General features: G+C 36.1%; 1 protein-coding gene across 1 annotated transcript in view; it reads left to right on the top strand.

Annotated features, from left to right (window-relative positions):
- The window catches only part of St13 (ST13 Hsp70 interacting protein), a 32,580-nt gene that overhangs the window by 1,931 nt on the left and 9,834 nt on the right, over positions 1 to 20,815 (top strand). The window contains exons 2-7 of the mRNA XM_077799305.1: positions 4,932 to 4,989; positions 7,835 to 7,910; positions 11,396 to 11,466; positions 17,008 to 17,074; positions 20,045 to 20,129; positions 20,308 to 20,418. Coding sequence (XP_077655431.1) covers positions 4,932 to 4,989; positions 7,835 to 7,910; positions 11,396 to 11,466; positions 17,008 to 17,074; positions 20,045 to 20,129; positions 20,308 to 20,418 — 468 coding nt within the window. The remainder of the gene's footprint in view (positions 1 to 4,931; positions 4,990 to 7,834; positions 7,911 to 11,395; positions 11,467 to 17,007; positions 17,075 to 20,044; positions 20,130 to 20,307; positions 20,419 to 20,815) is intronic.

The raw sequence follows: 20,815 nt of genomic DNA on the forward strand, positions 1-20,815 counted from the left end.
GAATAACTGGTTCCAAAAACCTCACCTAAGATATTTCTGTACTTTTATTCTCTGATACTTAGTTGTTATAGGAAAGATCCTATAATTAATAAGTTATTCCTAAAATGCCAGGTAAAACAGATAAATCACAGGAAAAAAATAGCTGGCACCAAGAGTGAACATTTTAGTGAGTGAACACAACTTTTTTTTATTTCTCACTAGAGAGGAGGAGGAGGGCACTGAAGAAAAGTTAAAACAGCCTAAGACCAATGTTGTATCTTGTGCTGGAGAAATTAGATTATTGCTATATTAGAGAGTCCTAATTTAAGAAATGCAAAATATTTGCTCAATTTTACTGTTCCCCAAAATAATCATGCATTTTACTTACTTTAATATTTCTTATAGGTAATTCCAGTTTTTATTTTTTGATTCCATGTATATTTTTCTTGTGAAAGTCTAAATTGTGCATGTGAGTATGGGGTGAAGTATCCCCATGTGTGGAGGTCTTATTTTGAACTTAATCAGATTGGAATTTTAACAGAAGTTTTTGCTATATTAAACTTTCATTTTTATGGGCTTTGAAAACTTCAATTGTGCTGGTATCATTTTTTTCTTTGCACTTATATTAATATTTTAGCAGAGTAGATTGAATGTGGAGACTTCTAAATCCAGGAATATCAATTGTATGATTAGGATTCCTTGAGGTGAAACCATGTCAGAGTTCTTCTCTCACAGGTGCGTAGGCAGAGGAGATCAGTCTTAAGAGATCTTGAAGAACATTTTATCTGCTATGATTGCTGTCAGTTTATGGCTTACAGTTTTATTACTTAGCTTATCAACCTTTTAAATTACACAAAGAGAGAATATATTAGAAATTTGCATTACACATATGAGAAAAATCTGAATAGTGATCAGTGGGGAATCCAGGAAGATTGTTCTTTTCAGCAAATATATTGAGATATTTTCATTTTACTCTTCGTTGAGGGAGAAGTGTTTTCTGACCTTGTTTCTCCCATTTAATAATTATTTTATATCGTGCTTTTATTAGTTTCTCTGATGGTAATTTAAGGGAGTGTCTTTGTATCCATCCCTACCCTGGCACAGAACATGGCACATGGCTCTTAGTAAATAAATATTTTAAAGAGTAGCAAACAGGGGCTGGGGTTGTGGCTCAGTTGTAGAGCACTCGCCTAGCAATTGTGAGGCCCTGGGTTCAATCCTCAGCACACATAAAAATAAATAAATAAAGGTATCATGTCCAACTATAACTAAAAAATAAAATATTTTTTTTTAAAAAAGAGATCCAAACAATGTACTTCTACCCTAAATGTAGAATTTAAAATATATATATATAACACCAGTTTTTTTCTAGATCTGCATAAATGCCTATAGTATGAAGCAGATTAAAGGTTTTTTAAAAATATTTTTAGTTGTAAATAAACACAATATCTTTATTTGTTTAATTTTTTTTTTTTTAATGGTGCTGGGGATTGAACCCAGTGCTGGGCAAGTACTCTACCACTGAGCCACAACCCCAGCCCAGATTGAAAGTTTTAATTCAGAAATTAAGAGAATTATGAATGGTCTTGTGTGACCTTATGTGAAGGATGCCTTTGTACTAGCTCTACCTGATTGTGCAACATAAAATCCTATACTGGCAAAGTCCAAATGGCAATATTTTGTTGGAAACTAATTTGTTCTAAATCTTGGAAGCATTAATTGAACTCTTTGTAGCTGTAAATTCTGTTAAGAAATTAAAACTTGGAATGTGAGAAACAAATCTAGTTTATGAATAAATTCTCTTGTGCTTAATTTTTAAATTTTTTTTGAACAATTTCAGGCTGAAAGAAAAACAGCAAAAACAATACAAAGAACTATTTTTGCTGAATGATTTGAGAGTAAGCTTTCATGGTTACGCCCCTCAACACCACTGAATTTGTATTTCCAAGGACAGTTGAAAATAAAACCATCAATCTCGGGGAACTAAAATGGATACATTAATATTAACTAAATCTCAGAATTACAGTGTTAAACTTAGTTGTCATGTGTTTTATCTCCCTCATTGTGAAACAGTTTTTTGGTCTTGCCTTGATTTTATGACCATGAACATTGGTCTTGAAGTTTGAAATATTATGAGTCAGTTATTCTGTAGAATTTTTCTCAATGTGGATTTGTCTGATTTTTTTTTTTCCTAGAATTAGATTTTGCTTAATACATTTCTTGGCAGGAATATCACTTCCCAGAGTTACACTGTTGTGACTGTTTGAATGTCACCCAAAATCCATTCCTGACACTGCATTTTGAAACTTAGGAAAAACACAGCTTAAGAAGCCTGTGACTTCATTAAAATTTAACTGCAAAGAGCAGTTAAAGAGTTTGATTCCTGTGCTCTTTTGAAAAGTAGTTTTTCCTATAGAAAAGAATTTCGTGGGTTTTATATGCCTGCCTCTTATCACTGAATCATTTTACTTTGCTGAATTACAAATTAAGATGTCTTGGGGGCTGTGGATGTGGCCCAAGCGGTAGCGCACTCACCTGGCTTGTCTCTCCCCTGTCTGTCTCCCCCCCCCCTTTAAAAAAATGTTTTGGATCATATGATCACTTTATTTTTGTCATATATCCATTCCTTTATAAGGGAACTGAGAAATGTGACTAAATGGTTAAGCACCCCTGGGTACAATTCTCAGTATCAAAAAAAGCCAGAAAATTATTTGCTGTTTTGGAGATTAAACTCAGAGTTGCACACATACAAGGCAAGTGCTCTACTAGCAAGCTGTGTGTCCGCCTTACTCTTTGACCTTTTTTTATATATATTTTTTAGTTGTATATGGACACATTATCTTTATTATTTTTGTGTGGTGCTGAAGATCGAACCCAGTGCCTCTTACATGCCAGGCAAGTGCTCTATCACTGAGCCACAACCCGAGCCCACTCTTTGACTTTTTAAATTTTGAGGCAAGGTCTTGTTAAATTGTGCAGACTGGCCTTGAATGAGTGATCCTCCTGTCTCAGCCTTCCATGTAGCTGGGATTATGGGCATGTGCCATCACACCTGATTTGAAGGCTAAAATTAATTTTAAAGAGTGTACAACAGCCAAGTGTTGTACAAGATGTAGAACAGCTGGCATGCTTTCCCTTTTCTGTTTTTGTTTTTTGGTACTGAGGATTAAACCCAGGGGTGCTCTGCCACTGAGGTGTACGCTTAGCTTAGCCATTTTATTTGTTTGTTTGTTTATTTCTGTTTTGAGTAGGGTCTCACTAAATTGTACAGGCTGGCCTCAAATTTACAATCCTTCTGCCTCAGTGTCTTGAGTAGCTGGTATTACAGATGTGTGCCACTGTGTTCAGTATTATCAATTTTCACTTCACATCAGCAGTGTATAAGAATTCCACCTGTTTGAGGGCTTTATGAGATGGCATTAACATATAATTCCAGCATCTCAAGAAACTGAGATAGGAGGATCATAAATTCAAGGTTAGTCTTGGCAATTTAGCAAGAGCCCATCTCAAAATAAAAAAAAAAAGGCAATGGGAATCTAGCTCAGTGGTATTGCACTCCCGGTTTAAATCCCTGTTACCAAAAATAAAATAGAAAACTGATATCCAATTAAATTGAACTTATACCTATCCTGTGTCCACAAATTCCATCCAACTGAAATTAATGTAAATGCAGAACTACAATCTAGTTAGAGTTAACATTTTAATAGGTGCCTTTCTGTTTTCCAAGATAATGAATTCTTGTTTTACATAGAAGCTAATAGCTTTTTTTTTTTTTAATTGAACATGGTTTGTTTTTGACCCTAAATCCAAATATTATTGTAGTCACTGGGCTGTTGACATGTAACCCGTGTGCTCTAGGTCTACACCAAATGGAGCATATAACATTCTTTGTTCTTTTTTCTTTGTTTTTGTTGTGCACATGTAATTCGTAGTGTTGCTTTGGATTCATTGAAGAAGGATTTGCAAGGCCTAGAGGAAGTCTTAATGGGTGAAGTTTAGAAGCAAAGAGGAGAAAAGGTGTAATGTGAGGAACATGTGAATGTATATAAGAATGATCCTTGTAGGACTCAGGTGAAACAAACATTTTGAATAATTATTACTACATAATTATCTCGTAAGCTGCCTGTTTGAATTGAAATAAGTTTTGAGTTCATATATACCTACTGAATTCTAAGCTAACAATTTGTATGAATGATTTTGTCATTGCATGTTGAGCTCTCTTTTTGGTTGGGGGGTGGTTATTAAGGGACACTCAACCACTGAGCCATTCCCCTAGCCCTATTTTGTATTTTATTTAGAGACAGCGTCTCCCTGAGTTGCTTAGCACCTCACCATTGCTGAGGCTGACTTTGAACTCATGATCTTTCTGCCTCAGCCTCCTGAACCTAGGGATTATAGGCATGCACCAACTTGCCTGGCTTGACTGCTCTTTTAATTTTCCTCTGGGAGTAGGCACAGAGAAGCTGTATAGTTATCTTTATTTAGGTTTATGGAGACAGGGAAAGGGCTTTAGCAGTATACTAAAAATGAAATTTTTTTTTTTTTTAAAGAAACAAGGGGCCTGTCAGAGACGTGGCCGGAGACGGACAGTGGAATTTTTTTTTTTTTTTTAAAGAGAGAGTGAGAAAGGAGAGAGAGAGAGAATTTTTAATATTTATTTCTTAGTTCTCGGCGGACACAACATCTTTGTTGGTATGTGGTGCTGAGGATTGAACCCGGGCCGCACGCATGCCAGGCGAGCGCGCTACTGCTTGAGCCACATCCCCAGCCCCTAAAAATGAAATTTTAAACTGAAAAAAACTTGATCATAATAATACCAAAGCATTTAAATTAATTGAAAAACTTAAGTTTTGAAGGGGTTAGTCATCTAAACATCTCTTAGGCGTAAACATGTTGCTTACCTTAGTGAAATTTAATTTTCTAAACATATCTTTTTTCTCATCTTCTTCAAGCATGGGGGGTAAAGTACCACCTGCTACTCATAAACCTAAATCAGAAGAAAATACCAAGGTAAGTTTTAATTTTATTCATGCATTTAGTGGTAAAATGTAAAATTTCTTAGTATTTTTTTTAACTACTGCTCTCAAATTACCATTCCCAATTTTCCCCAAGGTCACTTGGAAATAAGATCTTTTAAATATTTGTTTGTCTTTATGAAACTTGCTTTTAGACCAAATTTCTGGAAGCTGATTTAAAACTGAGAATTTGAGATTGAATAATTCACTTGATTTTAAAATAAATGTTATCCATTTGTTGTATGCATGGCCTATAAGCAGTAAGCTCTGTGATGGTATGCATGAACAAGGATCCCAAATCAGTGTTTTTTTTTTTTTTTTTAAGAGAGAATTTTTAAATAATTATTTTTAGTTTTTCAGTGGACACAACATCTTTTTTTTTTTTTTTTTTTAAATGTGGTACTGAGGATCGAACCTGGGTCCCACCTGTGCTAGGCCGGCGCTCTACCTATGAGCCACAATCCCAGCCCCCCCCCCCCCATCAGTATTTTAAAATTTTTTTCTGCCCTATTACCTGAGCGATGTTACTGATGTTGTATGTTAGAAATGAGGGGGGGGAGTAAATGTACTCTGCAGGGTTTTTGTTTGTTTGTTTGTACACAGGATTGAACTCCAGACACTCGCCACTGAGCCACATTCCCTATTTGGTTTTATTTGGTTTTATTCCACATTTGGTTTTATTTAGAGACAGGGTCTCTCAGAGTTGCTTAGTGCCTTGCTTTTGCTGAGGCTGGCTTAATTCCTGATCCTCCTGCCCTCAGCCTCCCCAGCTGCCGGGATTACAGGCATGCTGCGCTGCACTGCATCACTCCTCTGTGGTATTTTTTTTTTTAAGTCTTTTTTTTTTTTAAGAGAGAGAGAATTTTTTTTTTAATATTTATTTTTTAGGTCTCGGCGGACACAACATCTTTATTTGTATGTGGTGCTGAGGATCGAACCTGGGCCGCACGCATGCCAGGCGAGCGCGCTACTGCTTGAGCCACATCCCCAGCCCCCCTCTGTGGTATTTTTAAGGATGTTCTCTTCAGGGCTGGGGTTGTGGTTCAGAGGTAGAACGTGCACCTAGCATGCGTGAGGCACTGGGTTCGCTCATCAGCATCACATAAAGTAAAATTGTGTCCACCTATAACTGAAAATAGTTTTTTTTTTTAAAAAGAATGTTCTCGTCCATATTTTTCTTTTCTCCCATTTTGTGCCTTCATGTCTGAAAGTTGTTTTTTTTCCCCCAAGTTTTCTGATTAGTCATCTTGTTTGTTTGTGGGGTTTTTTTGGTTTTTTTTTGTATCATGGATTGAACCCAGGGGGGCAATTAGCCTTTGAGCCATATCCTCAGCCCTTTTTAAAAATTTTTTTATTTTGAAATAGGATCTCACTAAGTTTCTTAGGGGCTTGCCAAGTTGTTGAGGCTGGCTTGAACTTGTGATCCTCCTGCCTCAGCCTTCCAAGCTGCTTTGCTTATAGGCATGTGACCCCATGCCTGGCCTTGATTAGCTATCTTAAATTGCTGTTTTATGTAGAACCATTAATATGGTTTTATTTGTTTAAATGTAGAAATAGAAGTTGTGAACTTCTCATATGAACTTCTGATGATATGTAATGAGAAAGGTTAAGCAAAAGCTCAAAAAGTAGTTACTCTTTTAGATGTCCTTTTACTGGTTTGATATTTTCTGAGCCCTTGATACTTTGCATTTGATAAAAAATGTATGGAAACTATTATATTTATCCTATGTGTCTGTTAACTTTTTAAAATCAGTCTAATTTAGACTTGTGACTGGTCTTTCAGTGTATGCTAACTAATGTATTTAGCAGATTTTCATGTTTGGTAGGGACTCAACAAATATTTTGTATTATGGGGGGATTTCGATTTTAAAAGGTAGGAGCCTAAATAGTTAAATAATTCTGACATCTAATACAGATGTATAGATAGTTATGGTGGGCTGATCATGATGTATTCTCTTAAGATACATAGCATTATTAAAGGGAAAAGGCAAAGTGCAGAGTTATCTCATACACATAAAATATATTTTTTCTGTGATGTATAAGAAACCACACTGGTTATCTACTGAATGGATTAGAAATTTGGTTTTCAACTTGAAAATCCTTTGAATTTTAATTGTTTATTATAGTTCCATAGACCCTTATTTGCAATTCCAAAATTGAAAAGCCATTGAAAAGTAAAAGTTACAGTAAATTTGGTAGTAAAATATTATCTGAATGGACTGTTCATAAGTCTTGTTTTGGAGGCAGGTTCTTTTTTTTTTTAAAGAGAGAGTGAGAGAGGAGAGAGAGAGATAGAGAGAATTTTTAATATTTATTTTTTAGTTCTCGGCGGACACAACATCTTTGTTGGTATGTGGTGCTGAGGATTGAACCCGGGCCGCACGCATGCCAGGCGAGCGCGCTACCGCTTGAGCCACATCCCCAGCCCCTGGAGGCAGGTTCTTGATAGGTTGTCTGGGCTGACCTCAAAAAGGACAAACACAAATCTAAAGCAAAGTTACCAAAATTAAACAAAGGAACTTAATAACTAAAATATAACATATGGTGGATAATGTATATATAAATTTTTTATAAGTTGAGCTGGGGATGTGGTTCAAGCGGTAGCACACTCGCCTGGCATGCATGCGGCCCGGGTTCGATCCTCAGCACCACATACAAAGAAAGATGTTGTGTCTGCCGAAAACTAAAAAATAAATATTAAAATTCTCTCTCAACACAGTGTCCCTGATATAGTATTCCAGGGATTTAAAAAAATTTTTTTTAATTAGTTGACTGCTATGTATTATATATATGGTGTGTTATTAAATACTTATGGCACTGTTTTCATTCCCTTTGCCTAGGAAGAAAAAACAGATAGCAAGAAGTCGGAAGAAAACATTAAGAGAGATGAGCCATCAAGTGAGGAAAGTGATCTAGGTGAGGAGACAGTTTGTATTTGATGATCTTATGATGCTGGGTCAGTTTTTATTGGAGTGACAAAATCAGCACTAATAGAAATTGTTGTTAATGAGCTACAAATGAAATGCTAGAGTGGTTTTTTTTTTTATTCTGGGAATTGAACCCAAAAGTGCTTAATTGCTGAGCCACATCTGCAGCCCTTTTAAAAAATATTTCATTTAGAGACAGAGTTTTCTGAGTTGCTAAGTGCCTTGTTAAGTTGCTGTGACTGGCTTTGAGCTCGAGTTCCCCTGCTTCAGCCTTCTGAGCAGCTGGGATTACTAGTTGTGCCACTGCACCTGGCCCTAAAAGTTTTCTAGTAGCCATATTTTGAAAAAGAAAAAGGATTAATTGTTGAAATATAATTTTACTTAAATCAATGATATATTGGTTAGAATAATAACACCTAGCCGAGCATTATACCTTGGGAGGAGGCCAAGGCAGGAAGGATTGCAAATTCAAAGACATCCTGGGAAATTCAGCAAGAATCTGTGTCAAAATAAAATGTAAAAAGGGCTGGGGATGTAGCTCAATGGTAGAGTGCTCCTGGGTTCAGTCCCCAGGATTGTCCATTTAAAAGAAGAAGAAGAAATTAACAACTATGTAGTGATGTAAAAATGTTTTTAAGGGCTGGGGTTGTGGCTTATCGGTAAAGCACTCGTCTCGCACATGTGAGGCCCTGGTTCGATCTTCAGCACCACATAAAAATAAATAAGTGAAATAAAGATATTGTGTCCAACTACAACTAAAAAATAAATATTAAAAAAAATTTTAAAAAAAGTTTTAAAATTATTTTCTTCACTAGATCTTCAAAGTCAGATTCAAAGTTTATTTTACATATGTAGCATCTCTCAATTCAGATGTTGCATTTTCATTAAATAATTCAGACTTCTGACATTTGTATTTGAAATGTTGGGTGGTCACGTACTCAATTTGTATTCAACATATTTTAAAATATTTCTATTAGCTGAATTCAGTAACAAAAAAATATTTTCCATTAGTACTTTTTCATGTTGATAAAATTGGTTCATATTTAGAAGAATTAATATTTATACCATGAATGTGGTTTTTGGTTTTGTTTTTAAGGCCACAGAAAAACAATTTGGAGGTTTTGAAACTATAAATATACTCCAGTTATTAATTGGGCAGTCTTTTTGTCACAGAATGAATCTAAAAGCTAAAGAAAAATACTTGGGAGTTTTTCAACTTTTGAAAATCAGTTGATATTCAATATTGTTAGAAAGGTATTCTTAAGTGCAATTTGGTGGCTTAATTGAAAGTCTTACATTTTTTATAAAGTGTCTTTTTTAGTTTTTCTCAATTTTGATAACTATAATTAAATTTACTGATTCTCCCCCTAAAGCATTTTACATGCACAAATCAAACTTTTTGTAGTTCGACAATCTCAGTTTATGTTAAAACGGATTAAACATTTTTGTTGTTGTACCATTCTCAAAGTCTCTAACCTTTTCAGTTAGAAGTTGACCAAGTTCTCTTTTTTAAAAAATATTGTTTTAGTTGTTAGTAGACCTTTTATTTATTTATACATAGTGCCTTGCTAAGACTTGCTGCAAAGATGGCTTTGAACTTGTGTTCCTCCTGTTTCGACCTCCTGAGTGCTCTACGACTGAGCCACAACCCCAGCCCAATAAGTTGACTAAATTCTTGAGTGTAATGTACAACATGGTGACTATAGTTAATATGCTGTGTGCTTAAAATTTCTTGAGATAAGATCTCAAGTGTTATCACCAAAAAACTGAAAAGTAAATACGTGAGATGATGGATAGCTTAATTAACTTAATGAGAGGAATTGTTTTTATGATACATAGAAGTATACTTTCATTAAAACACAACGTTGGCAGCTGGGGATGTAGCAATGGTAGAGCATGTGCGCCTATCAATCCCTGGACCCCCCCCACTAATGCATTGTCAACCTTAATACCGTGTTAATTGTCAGTCACCCCTCAGTTTTTCCCCAGCCCTTTATATATTTTATTTTGAGACGGGGTCTTACTAAGTTGCTCAGGGCCTTACTAAGTTGCAGAGGCTGGACTCGAACTTGTGATCTTCCTGCCTCAGCCTCCCAAATTATAGGGGTGTGCAACCACTTTGTAACTTTAAAATGTTTTGTAGGTAAGTTGTTTTGCTCTGTTGGTATAAGTGGAAATTGTCCTTCCACCCAAAATTTGCATCATGCCTCTTTTCTTTCCTGTTTTGGTTATAATACTAGCCATAGGACTTGATTTTTGAATCAGTAGTATGTCTATTTTAAAATTGAAATTTGTCCACACTATATTTTAGTATATAATAAGTATGTTAAAATTACATAGTATTTCATATTTTACATTACTATATTACTATATTACTTCATATATTTTATTTTTTGGTACTAGAGATTGAAGCCAGGAATGCTCTACAACTGAATTACATTTCCAGTCCTTTTTATTTTTTAATTTTGAGATAGTCTTGCTAAATTGCTTAGGTCCTCGATAAATTGCTAATGGCCAGTCAGGAATTTGCGATTCTCCCGTCGCAGCTTCCCGAGTTGCTGGAGTTACAGGTGTGTGTCACCATGCCTGGCTTGAACTAACATTGTAGTAGATCATTGTGTAGAAAAAAATTTATTTGATCTGCATTGCTTTAACACTGAGTCATTATTGTATTTATGTATAATACTAGAAACTATGGACATGCTAACATTCCCACTACAATCCAATTATAATTATCCATTATGATGCAACAGTTGAAGTGGTAAGTCTTCCTAAAACAATAAAATTATACTTAACAAGTATTACAATTAAAATATTCAAATTAGTTATGCTGGCCTGTCTCGTTCCTCACAACTAAAACACTCAGGGTCACTCCAGGGGAACTGGGCTGCACGAAATAACTACACAAGAGACAGAGATACCTTTTTCTTTGAGGTCCTGTGACAAGGGGCCAAAGAAAGAGCAAGCAAGTGGGTGCTGAACCCTTTTATTAAGGAAAAGCCATTCACATGAGGCAAAGAGTCAGTAGCAAGTTGACCCACATCTAGAAAGCCCATACCCAAAAGCAGAGCAAGAGAAGGGGACATACTCAGGGCGTTTCCATGGAACATTGGATCCCAGACAGGACAAAGTGGTAATATTACAAAAGAACCCGTGAGTGTAGCTCAATCCATGGGGAGACATGCCTACGTCTGAAGACACGCCCTCAAACTTCCTGGACTGTGACAATGTCCAGGTCACTCTGAGATGTAGTGACCTGTCAAAGCCTCTTCTCTCCAGGATGGAAGGCATGAACAATTCAGAGTGGCTCCCCACACAGGCCAAAACTGAACACAAATATGAATAAAAACTGAATATACAAATACTCAACTCAATTATGCTGGTCATAGTCCATCCATTTTTAATACTTCTGTGAGGGTAGTGGATCTGCTTTGTACAATGCAAGCCTTAATGTTCTTTTCTCATCTTTGGCAGAAATTGATAATGAAGGTGTGATTGAACCAGACACTGATGCTCCTCAAGAAATGGGAGATGAAAATGCGGAGGTAAGTTCACTGTTTCATTCTCTGTTTATTATAAGGAATATAAAGTTTCCCACTGTTGGAATTATTTTACAACATGACTTCCAGAAAAGCACATATTAAATCTTTGGCTTTAGGCTGGGGTTGTGGCTCAGTGGTAGAGTGCTTACCTGGCACATGTGAGGCACTGTGTTGGATCCTTAGTACCATATAAAACTAAGTAAATGAAATGGATATATTATGCCCATCTACAACCTCCAAAAACTATTTTTAAAAATAAGGCATTTAGCTAAGCATTTTATTTTATTACATAAAAACTTGATTTGTGAAAATCTCCTGTTATTTTGTTTGGTCTTTAAGTTTGCATCTGGTTTGATTGCTCTATAAAGTTAGTAACATTCACTATATACTTAAAAAAAAAGAATTGTGTCTTAGTGGGATATCTAAAGCCACACAGTTTTCCAAAATGGTTTTGTCACAGGGAATCCTCAAAGATTGAGAGATTTGATTCCTGAGCCTTGAAAAAATTTTAGATTTTACAGTGATTAGTGGTATTCCAAAGGGTTCTGGCACACGAACATATGTTATAGATTATATGCAGTAGGGCAGAAATTAGGAAAAACTGGCCTGGCAGGTGGCGCATACCTACAATTCCAGCAGTCCAAGGCTAAGGCAAAAGGATCGTGAATTCAAAGATAGCTTCAGCAAAAGTGAGGTATTAAGTGACTCAATGAGATTCTGTCTCTAAATAAAATAGAAAATAGGGCTGAGGATGCGGCTTAGTGGTAAGTGCCCCTGAGTTCAATCCCAGGTACCAAAAAAGAACAACTACAACAAAAAATGAAATTAGGAAAATCTGTAAAATCTTCTTTTTTTTAAATTTTTTTTTTTTTGAGAGAGAGAGAAGAGAATTTTAATATTTATTTTTTAGTTTTCGGCGGACACAACATCTTTGTTTGTATGTGGTGCTGAGGATCGAACCCGGGCCGCACGCATGCCAGGCGAGTGCGCTACTGCTTGAGCCACATCCCCAGCCCCTGTAAAATCTTCTCGATGGTGTTAGACCAAGACGCAAGAAAAGACCCCTGACTCCAATTAAAATCAAATTAAAGCAAGCTTATTATTTCGACTGGCCGGGCTGCTTCTCCCACCCAAAACCGCGAGAACAAGACAGCAGCCTCAGCTTTCCTGCAGCCCAGCTTTATAGCCCAGAAAGTTACACAAAGTGGGGTTACGGATAACAGAACTCTGAGGTGCATGACACTAATGCTAGTTTATATTTTTGCTGGCCCCGACATCAGATATGAAGGTCTAATTAGAGTCTCAGAGAGGGTCGTTATCTGGCCAGGGAAGGCCAAGATTTGTGAGGTGTCACTAAAGTTTCAGCGAGGGCTGCAATCTGGTCAGAGAGCCAGGCAAGTCGAAATTATCTTTTCATGGCTCCCAATTTTGAGAAAAGATCAGGTTGGGTCTATCAGTGGCTGATGGGGGGAAATGCTTAGAAGCACTCGAACGTAATAATAGCAACTTTTAAAATATTGGTCTGTCCTCAACTCTTAATATTGTCAGATTTGATCTTTGCCAGACTTGTCACGTGAACTAATATGTCCTTGTTTTTAATTTGCATTTTCCTGATTGCTGAACAAGGTTGAGTGTTATAATGTCTTTCAGTTATTTATAAATTCTGTTCAGACCCTTACCCAGTTTTTCAACTAGGTTGTTTCTCTTTTGCTTTTCTGATCTATAGTTTACCTGTCAGTGTCATTATTGAAGAATTCCTTTTCTCTCTGATGCAAAAATAGTACTGTTTCCATATGTGTTTGGGTTGGTGGTCTTTTGTTGATTTGCCTAATTTTTTCTATGCACTAATGCCTCATTGTCTTTAACATATAAACCTTGTCACTTGGTAGGACAGGGACCTCTAAAACTTGAGGAGTGTTTTGGCCCTTTGTTTTTCTGTATAAATTTCAGAATCAGATTGTGAAATCTCTCTTCCTCCAAATTAAGCTTCTCCCACTAGAAATGTATTAATTCTAAATCTAGTTAGGGAGAGAACATACCTCCCCTCTTGAGATTAATTTTTAATTCTTTTTAAAAATGTCTTTCAGTAACCTGTAACATTTTCCCTGTCTTATGCATGTTTGTCAAGAATAGATACAAGTACTTTTTGTCATCATTTGTAAAAGAAATCCTTAAAAATTGTATGATCTGTTTATTGATTGGATTATTTCACTTCAGTGTTTCTATGTTTCTAGTAACTTGTCTGTTCTATTTGGGATTCATTGGGCATCTTAAATTCTAAGGTTGTTAATGTTCTTAAGCACTGGAACATCTCAAGTATTTCTTCAAAATATTGAGTTCTCCGTATTCTCTCTCCTCCCTTATTCTGCAACCTGATTAGATATATGGGAGGTTCTTTTCACTATTAAGCTTTAGCTTTTTATTTCTGTACTGAATTACGTATATTTTTCTAGTCCATTGATGTTCCATTGATGTTTTAATTGTAGTGTTTTATGTTTTTCAGCTGATTGTGGTAGCACATACATGTAATCCCACTTACCTGGGAGGCTGACACAGGAACATGACAAGTTTGAGGGCAGCCTTTGCATTTTAGCAAAACCCTGTCTCAAAATTTTAAAAAAGGTCTAGGGATTTTTTTCAGAGATACAGTGCCCCTGAGTTTAGTCCCCGATGTGTGTGTGTGTGTGGGGGGGGGCAGGGGCCATTTTGATACTTTACTTTGATTCTTTTTAAAGTCTACTTGGTTTTTCTAAGTCTTGCTTTTTACCCATTTTCAGAAATTGATTTTATTAAATACATTAAGTTCTGTAGAACTTTTGTTGGTCTTACTCTCTCATTTTTTTCTGGCTCTTGCTCATTGATGTGTCTTGTTTACTTGTGCTGTATGTGTATGTTTTATTTTGACCATGAGTTCTTTGGTTCATTGGGTCTCGCCTTTGGAAAAATTTTGAGGCCTCTGTAGAAGGTATGTTCCTCCAAATGGGAGTATATTTGCTTGCATCAAAGCCCTGGACTTGGCACTACCAAACTTGTTTGTATTTTTTTAACTATACAAGTAATGGTGGAATTCCAGATAAGAGTCCAGCTCTTGTTTTTCACTACTCAGGAGAGGTTCTTTTTCCCCTCTTTTTTTTCTACTTGAATGTTGCTTTGTGTGGGACAGGGTTTTTTTTTTTTTTGGTTTTCTGTTATGCTTACCTGTGTAGGTGTTTGGAGTCCGAGATTTATCTTGGGCATTGTCTGGTCAGATGACATACATTCTCTTCACCTGAATCTACATACTTTGTGTCTGGTGTACTGTATTACTTTAAGAAACAATGTTGTAATGTATCAGGATTGACACCTGCTACAAGGGTGAAAAACAGATTGATCACTTGGGTTCATCACTGAACCTTCATTTAATTTTGTTACATTCTTAGGACAAAGCTTGGTTGATTTTAGAGTTTTTCAGGATATTGTGATTACCATATTGCCAGAAACAGAGTGGGGTTTTTTGCTAATGATTTTTCTGAAATTACTCAGGCATAGTTGGGTGTAGTAGCACATCCTTGTAATCCCAGTGACATAGGGAGGCTGAAGCACCTGCTTGAACCTGCAAATTCAAGTCTGTCTTATGCAACTTCGTGAGACCATGTCTCAAAATAATAAAAAGGGCTTGAGGTATAGCTCAGCGGTAAAGTGCCCTGTGTTCAATCCCTAGTACTACAAAAATAAGATAAAATTACTCTGGATTTGTGTAGGATTATTTCTGAGGAGTTTATTATATTTTTTCTTTCTTTTTTGGGGGGTGGGGTTGGGTGGGGGTACTAACGTTTAAACCCAGGGCCTTGTGCGTGCTAGATAAATGCTCTATCACTGAGCCATATCCTCAGCCCAACAACTTTTTTTTGAGAGAGAGAATTTTTTTTATATTTATTTTTCAGTTTTCGGCGGACACAGCATCTTTATTTTATTTTATGTGGTGCTGAGGATCAAACCCAGGGCCTCGCACATGGTAGGCCGGTGCTCTGCCGCTGAGCTGTTCTTTAATAGAATTTTATTTTTTCCTCTTGTGTGCTCTTATAAACTATGTGTCCTAGGTTTAGTTTTTGTTGTGATTATTATCTGTTTATTACAATTTTTTTTTTTACTGTACTGGCTATGAAATTCAGGGCCTCACTCATAACAGTCAGGCACTCTACCACTGAACCACATCCCCAGCCCCATTATCTTGTTCTATAACATTTTATAAATGACTTTTGCTGGTGTGGAGGAACTCTGGCTTTTGTTTGTTTTTAAATACTGCTCTTGTACCTGACAACTGTTGAATTGTCTTACTATATCTAATAACTTGTCAGTGCCTTTGGATTTTCTAGATAAGTATAAAGAATAAAGACAGCTACATTCCTTTTGATTCTTAAACCTATCAAATCATTTTCTTAATGAATTAGCCAGCACCTCCAGGCACTGTTTTCTACAGTGGTGGGGATAAAGTAGATGTGATTAAAGGAACTATTTCTGAATGTCTCTTTAAGATAGTCTATTTACTGAAAGTTTTTTTTAACTTTTGTACTGTCAACATCTTTCATTATATTTTTATGGCAATAAATGAGACATGAGGGTTCAAGCTTAAAGGGAACTAGTTATCTGTGAGGAGATAGGACTTCGTATTTTTGTGTAGTTTTCTTAGTATTTTTGTGAAGGTGGTGGTAAAGCTAGGGCAGAACAATCATGCTTTGTTCAGGATGGAGCAAAGCAAAGGTCATGTCTAGAGCATAGTGTGGAAAGTGAAGTTTGTTTAGTGAAAAGGCTTGCAGTACACGGTGACACACACCTGTAATCCTAGCAATTCGGGGGGTTGAGGGAGAATTGCAAGTTGAAAACGAGGCCCTAAGCAACCTACCCAAGACTCTGTCTCAAAACAAAAACAGGCTGGGGATGTGGCTCAGGTGTTAAGTACCTCTGGGTTCAATCTCCAGGTTTCCCACTTCCACTCTCCCCCACAAAAGGTTAAAAGCTCATGGTTTGGTCACCTGTGTGTCACTGTGACCAAAATAGCTGACAAGAACAACTTAGAGGAAGGAATTTATTTGAGACTCACAGTTTCAGAGGTCTTAGTCCACAGACAGCAGGTTGAGACAGAACATTATGTCTGAAGGGCATGGTGGAGGACCGCTGCACACAGCCAGGAAGGGTTAGGAAGGAGTGGCAGGGAAAAAGGGACCCCCTTGCATGGCATATAATCACAGAATCACAGAACCACTTCCTGTAGTCATGACTCACTTGCTTTCAGTCATTACTTAGTCCTTTTAATCTAGGACAGGTTTATTAGGTTACAACTCTCACAAGTCAGGCATTTTACTTGCGAATGTCCTTCATTAACACAGGAGCCTTTGAGGAACACCTCATTTACAAATGATAATACTCATTCTTTATAATTTCTTACTAATCACTTATTGTGATTAATCTTGAGAATGAATGAAAATGTGGTTTGTAAAAGTCCAAAAAATTTTTGCTTCCTCCTTTTGCTTTCCTTACTACTAAGATAATGTTCAATTTCCTCAGATAACCGAGGAGATGATGGATCAAGCAAATGAAAAGAAAGGGGCTGCCATTGAAGCCCTGAATGATGGTAAGTATGTTTTTTTTTTTTTTTTCTCCTTGCTACTGCAGTGACAATTAAATAGTGGGAAAGTTGAAGGGAACTTACATTTGTTATCATGCTGGTAGATGCTGGAATCACTCAGTGTCAGAGATGATGCTTGGGAGCATGGCAGATCCTGATTGTACTCAATAGCCTCTGCTTTTTGAGGGTATCATGGTGTTTCTTTTATGAGAAGCTTTAAAAAGAGGAAAGAACCCTTGTCACTCCTCACACCCCCACCAAAAGTAGTGGTAACCCTTAGAATTATTTTATATAATAGCACCCTTGATAGATGTTCATAGGTATATAACTCTCATCTTTCCCTGCACATTTGAAAAAATCCTATCAAAGTGGAAGAGGGTTGATAGTATTTAGTGTAAGGCGTAATGGGTTATAATTTAATAATTGCATAAATGTGTTTTGTGGGTTCCCCCCATATATACTGCTGATTGAACCCAGTAAAACTCAGTGTTTTACGACTGAGCTACATCTTCAGCCTTATTTTTATTTATTTATTGTTACGTGGTGCTGAGGATCTAACCCTGCGCCTCGAGGCGCACATGCTGGATGAGTGCTCTTCCACTGAGCCACAACCCCAGCCCTTATTTTTTTATTTTGAGACAGAGTCTAAGTTGCTTAGGATATCTCTAGAGTGCTGAGACTGGCCTCGAACCTGAGATCCTCCTATTTCAGCCTTCTGAGTTTTGGGGACTACAGGTGTGTATCACTGTTCCTGGCTACTATCAGTAATATGTTACACAAACCTGTTTGTATGATAGAGTGTCACAAGGTTGTATTAAATAGATGCTGTCACAATGCTGGTATGCATTTGGACTTCAAAGATTTAGAATGAGTACAATTTTATTTTATATTTTAGAATGAGTTCAGTATTGTTCCAAGTTGCAGATATATTCAGGTTTTTTATTTATTATATTTTTTGTTTTGGGAGCAGGATAATCTTATCACCTTTTTTGTGTAGATCCCTGTAACAAATTTATACAAGCTTATACAGCAACTGCGTTTAGTTTGCCCACCTGAAATGTTTTCTTTCTTTCTTTCTTTCTTTCTTTTTTTTTTTAGAGAGAGAGAGAGAATTTTTTAATATTTATTTTTTAGTTTTTCGGCGGACACAACTCTGTTTGTATGTGGTGCTGAGGATCGAACCCGGGCCGCACGCATACCAGGCGAGCGCGCTACCACTTGAGCCACATCTCCACCCCCCAAAATGTTTTCTTTATTGCTTTCTGTTCACTGCCCCAAGATTATATAAGAACTACTTTTTATTGTATTGTTCTTCTGCTTGTTACTTGTGACTTTTTTATGTACATATTAAAGATTTGTCATATCCTATCAGTGTGCTAGAGTCAAGACTCCATATTTTACCTTTCCATCTTTGTTTTCTTCTATTTTGGAATATTAGTCTTCCATTCTGGTCAGACCTGTCTCCCTTTACATGTGCTTTACTACTACTACAGAGCTCTTTTTCACCTATTGCAATCTTTCATTTGTACCCATCAATTGTTCCCAACCAGTGCTTTTCCTAACCATTTCTGTTCCACAATAATCTTAATTTACCTACCACCTAGAATTTCTGTTTAACATTTAATACCCTGCATGCCTGGAAAGTTCAATATGTTTTTGTGTATATTATTTCATTAAAAACCTCATAATCATCTATTTTATGGAGCAAAAACCTGAGTGACTCAGATAAGTTGTGATTTACCCAGGATGTTTGCCATAGTGTCACCTATTTTTTTTTTTTACTGTTGTCAATCATTTTGGCCTACTACCTTTTTTTTAAAATTTGTCTCAGCAGTATTTAACAATAAAAATGAAGCACTGCCTCTAATAAGTCATGTTTTTATTTTTATTTCCAAGCTCCCTGTTTATGTACTTATAAGTTTGACCCAGTTCTTACTTTAGATTTTGTGCAGTTTTATAGTATATTTTAAATGATGAAACACTAGCATTCTCAATGAGGCATCGTATTCATACCTCACAATGGCAAAGATACTTTGATTTCAAGAGGCAGGAATATAGTGAGAAACTGTACTATACACCAGAATCCCTTGGTTTGAATCCAGGTCTGGTACTTAACAGTGACTGCTTTCCTACCACATCATCATCTTTGAATAGTTACAACAAATTTATTGGTCTGCAAAGAATTCTTATGTAGCCCTTTCCAGAAAGTTTATCATGTCCTGAGCCTGATGAGCCTTTTATTTATTTATTTGATTGGGATTTGGAATAGATTTGGAGTTGGAATAGGAAGTAAGTGCTAACTTTTGAACACAGTAGATCTGAGTTGTGTATTAGATATTCAGTTGTAATACCTCTTGTGATATATGTAGTAATTAATAATTAATGTAATTAAATGTTTTATGATATTTTTATGAGTTCTATTAAAGTCGTTTACATGTTCACTAACTATAAATATTATTCTCAATGAATTGTGATATTTGTTTTAAAATTGTTTGTCTTGCCTCCCCAAGAAGTATTAGACTTTGTGCAAAGAACTGTTCTAATTCTGTGGTATATTTTTATTTGTTGAATAATTTCATTTAAGAGAAATCACATAAGAGATAAAGAAGCTAACTATGAATATGGGATCTAGTGAATAAATTTAAAATTAAGAATATGGCATCCTGTTCTTTGTTGGAGAGATCTTATATATCCCCAAATTGCCTGTATTGGGTGAGCTGCCACAGAGGAATGGTAAAAAGTTTGCTTTCAAGAGCCAGTTTTTTATTATATTTTGTGGATCTGGGGTTTGAACGCAGGGGTTCATGATAAGTACCCCTTCCTTTTTTTTTTTTAATTTTTATGTGCTGCTGAGGATTGAACCCAGTGCCTAATACTTGGGAGGCTATCCCCTCTACCACTGAGCTACAGCCTCAACTAGTCTTTTCAAAAAAACTTCTATCTTCTGAACATTTCTCAACTTTTATTTTACTTTAGGTGAACTACAGAAAGCCATTGACTTGTTCACAGATGCTATCAAGCTAAATCCTCGCTTGGCCATTCTGTATGCCAAGAGAGCCAGGTGAGAACTCGAAATAGAAAAGCACCCCTTGTTGCATAATTTCTTCTCCTAGAATAGAATAGAAACATTGAATAGAATTTCTTCTATTCAATGTTTGAATAGAATTGCTGCCCTAGTAATCCCAAGCAGTCTTTATTATTTAAAATGAATTTTTTTAATACCACTCTTATTTTTTTAGTGTCTTCGTCAAATTACAGAAGCCAAATGCTGCCATTCGAGACTGTGACAGAGCCATTGAAATAAATCCTGATTCAGCTCAGCCTTACAAGTGGCGAGGGAAAGCCCACAGGTAAATAGTATTATTAATTATATTTTATGTTTTGAGGTGGTTTGTTTCAAAAAAAGTTTAAAGGCTTCAATTTCAAAGTAATAATGAGATCAATATGAAGAATTGAGGGAATATAATAAAGAACATATGCAAAATAAAAAATTATTTCACTTCTTCCATTCAAAGAAAGCTACCTTTAGTTCCTACTCTCTTTTTATAAGCAGACACTCATGTTTTGTCCTTTTATTTCACCTAGAAAGTAATGTGCAAGTAAGTATAAATCATGTTAATCCTTTTTTGATGTGTTGAAACTTCCTGTTGTACATACTTTTTAAAATGTCTTGTGACTCTGAATTAAGAAATTAATTTTTTATTTAAATTTTAAACATTGTTTTAATAGAGCAACTTTACAATTACT

The sequence above is a fragment of the Urocitellus parryii genome, chromosome 5 (genome assembly GCF_045843805.1).
Source record: "Urocitellus parryii isolate mUroPar1 chromosome 5, mUroPar1.hap1, whole genome shotgun sequence".
Taxonomy (NCBI): Eukaryota; Metazoa; Chordata; class Mammalia; order Rodentia; family Sciuridae; genus Urocitellus; species Urocitellus parryii.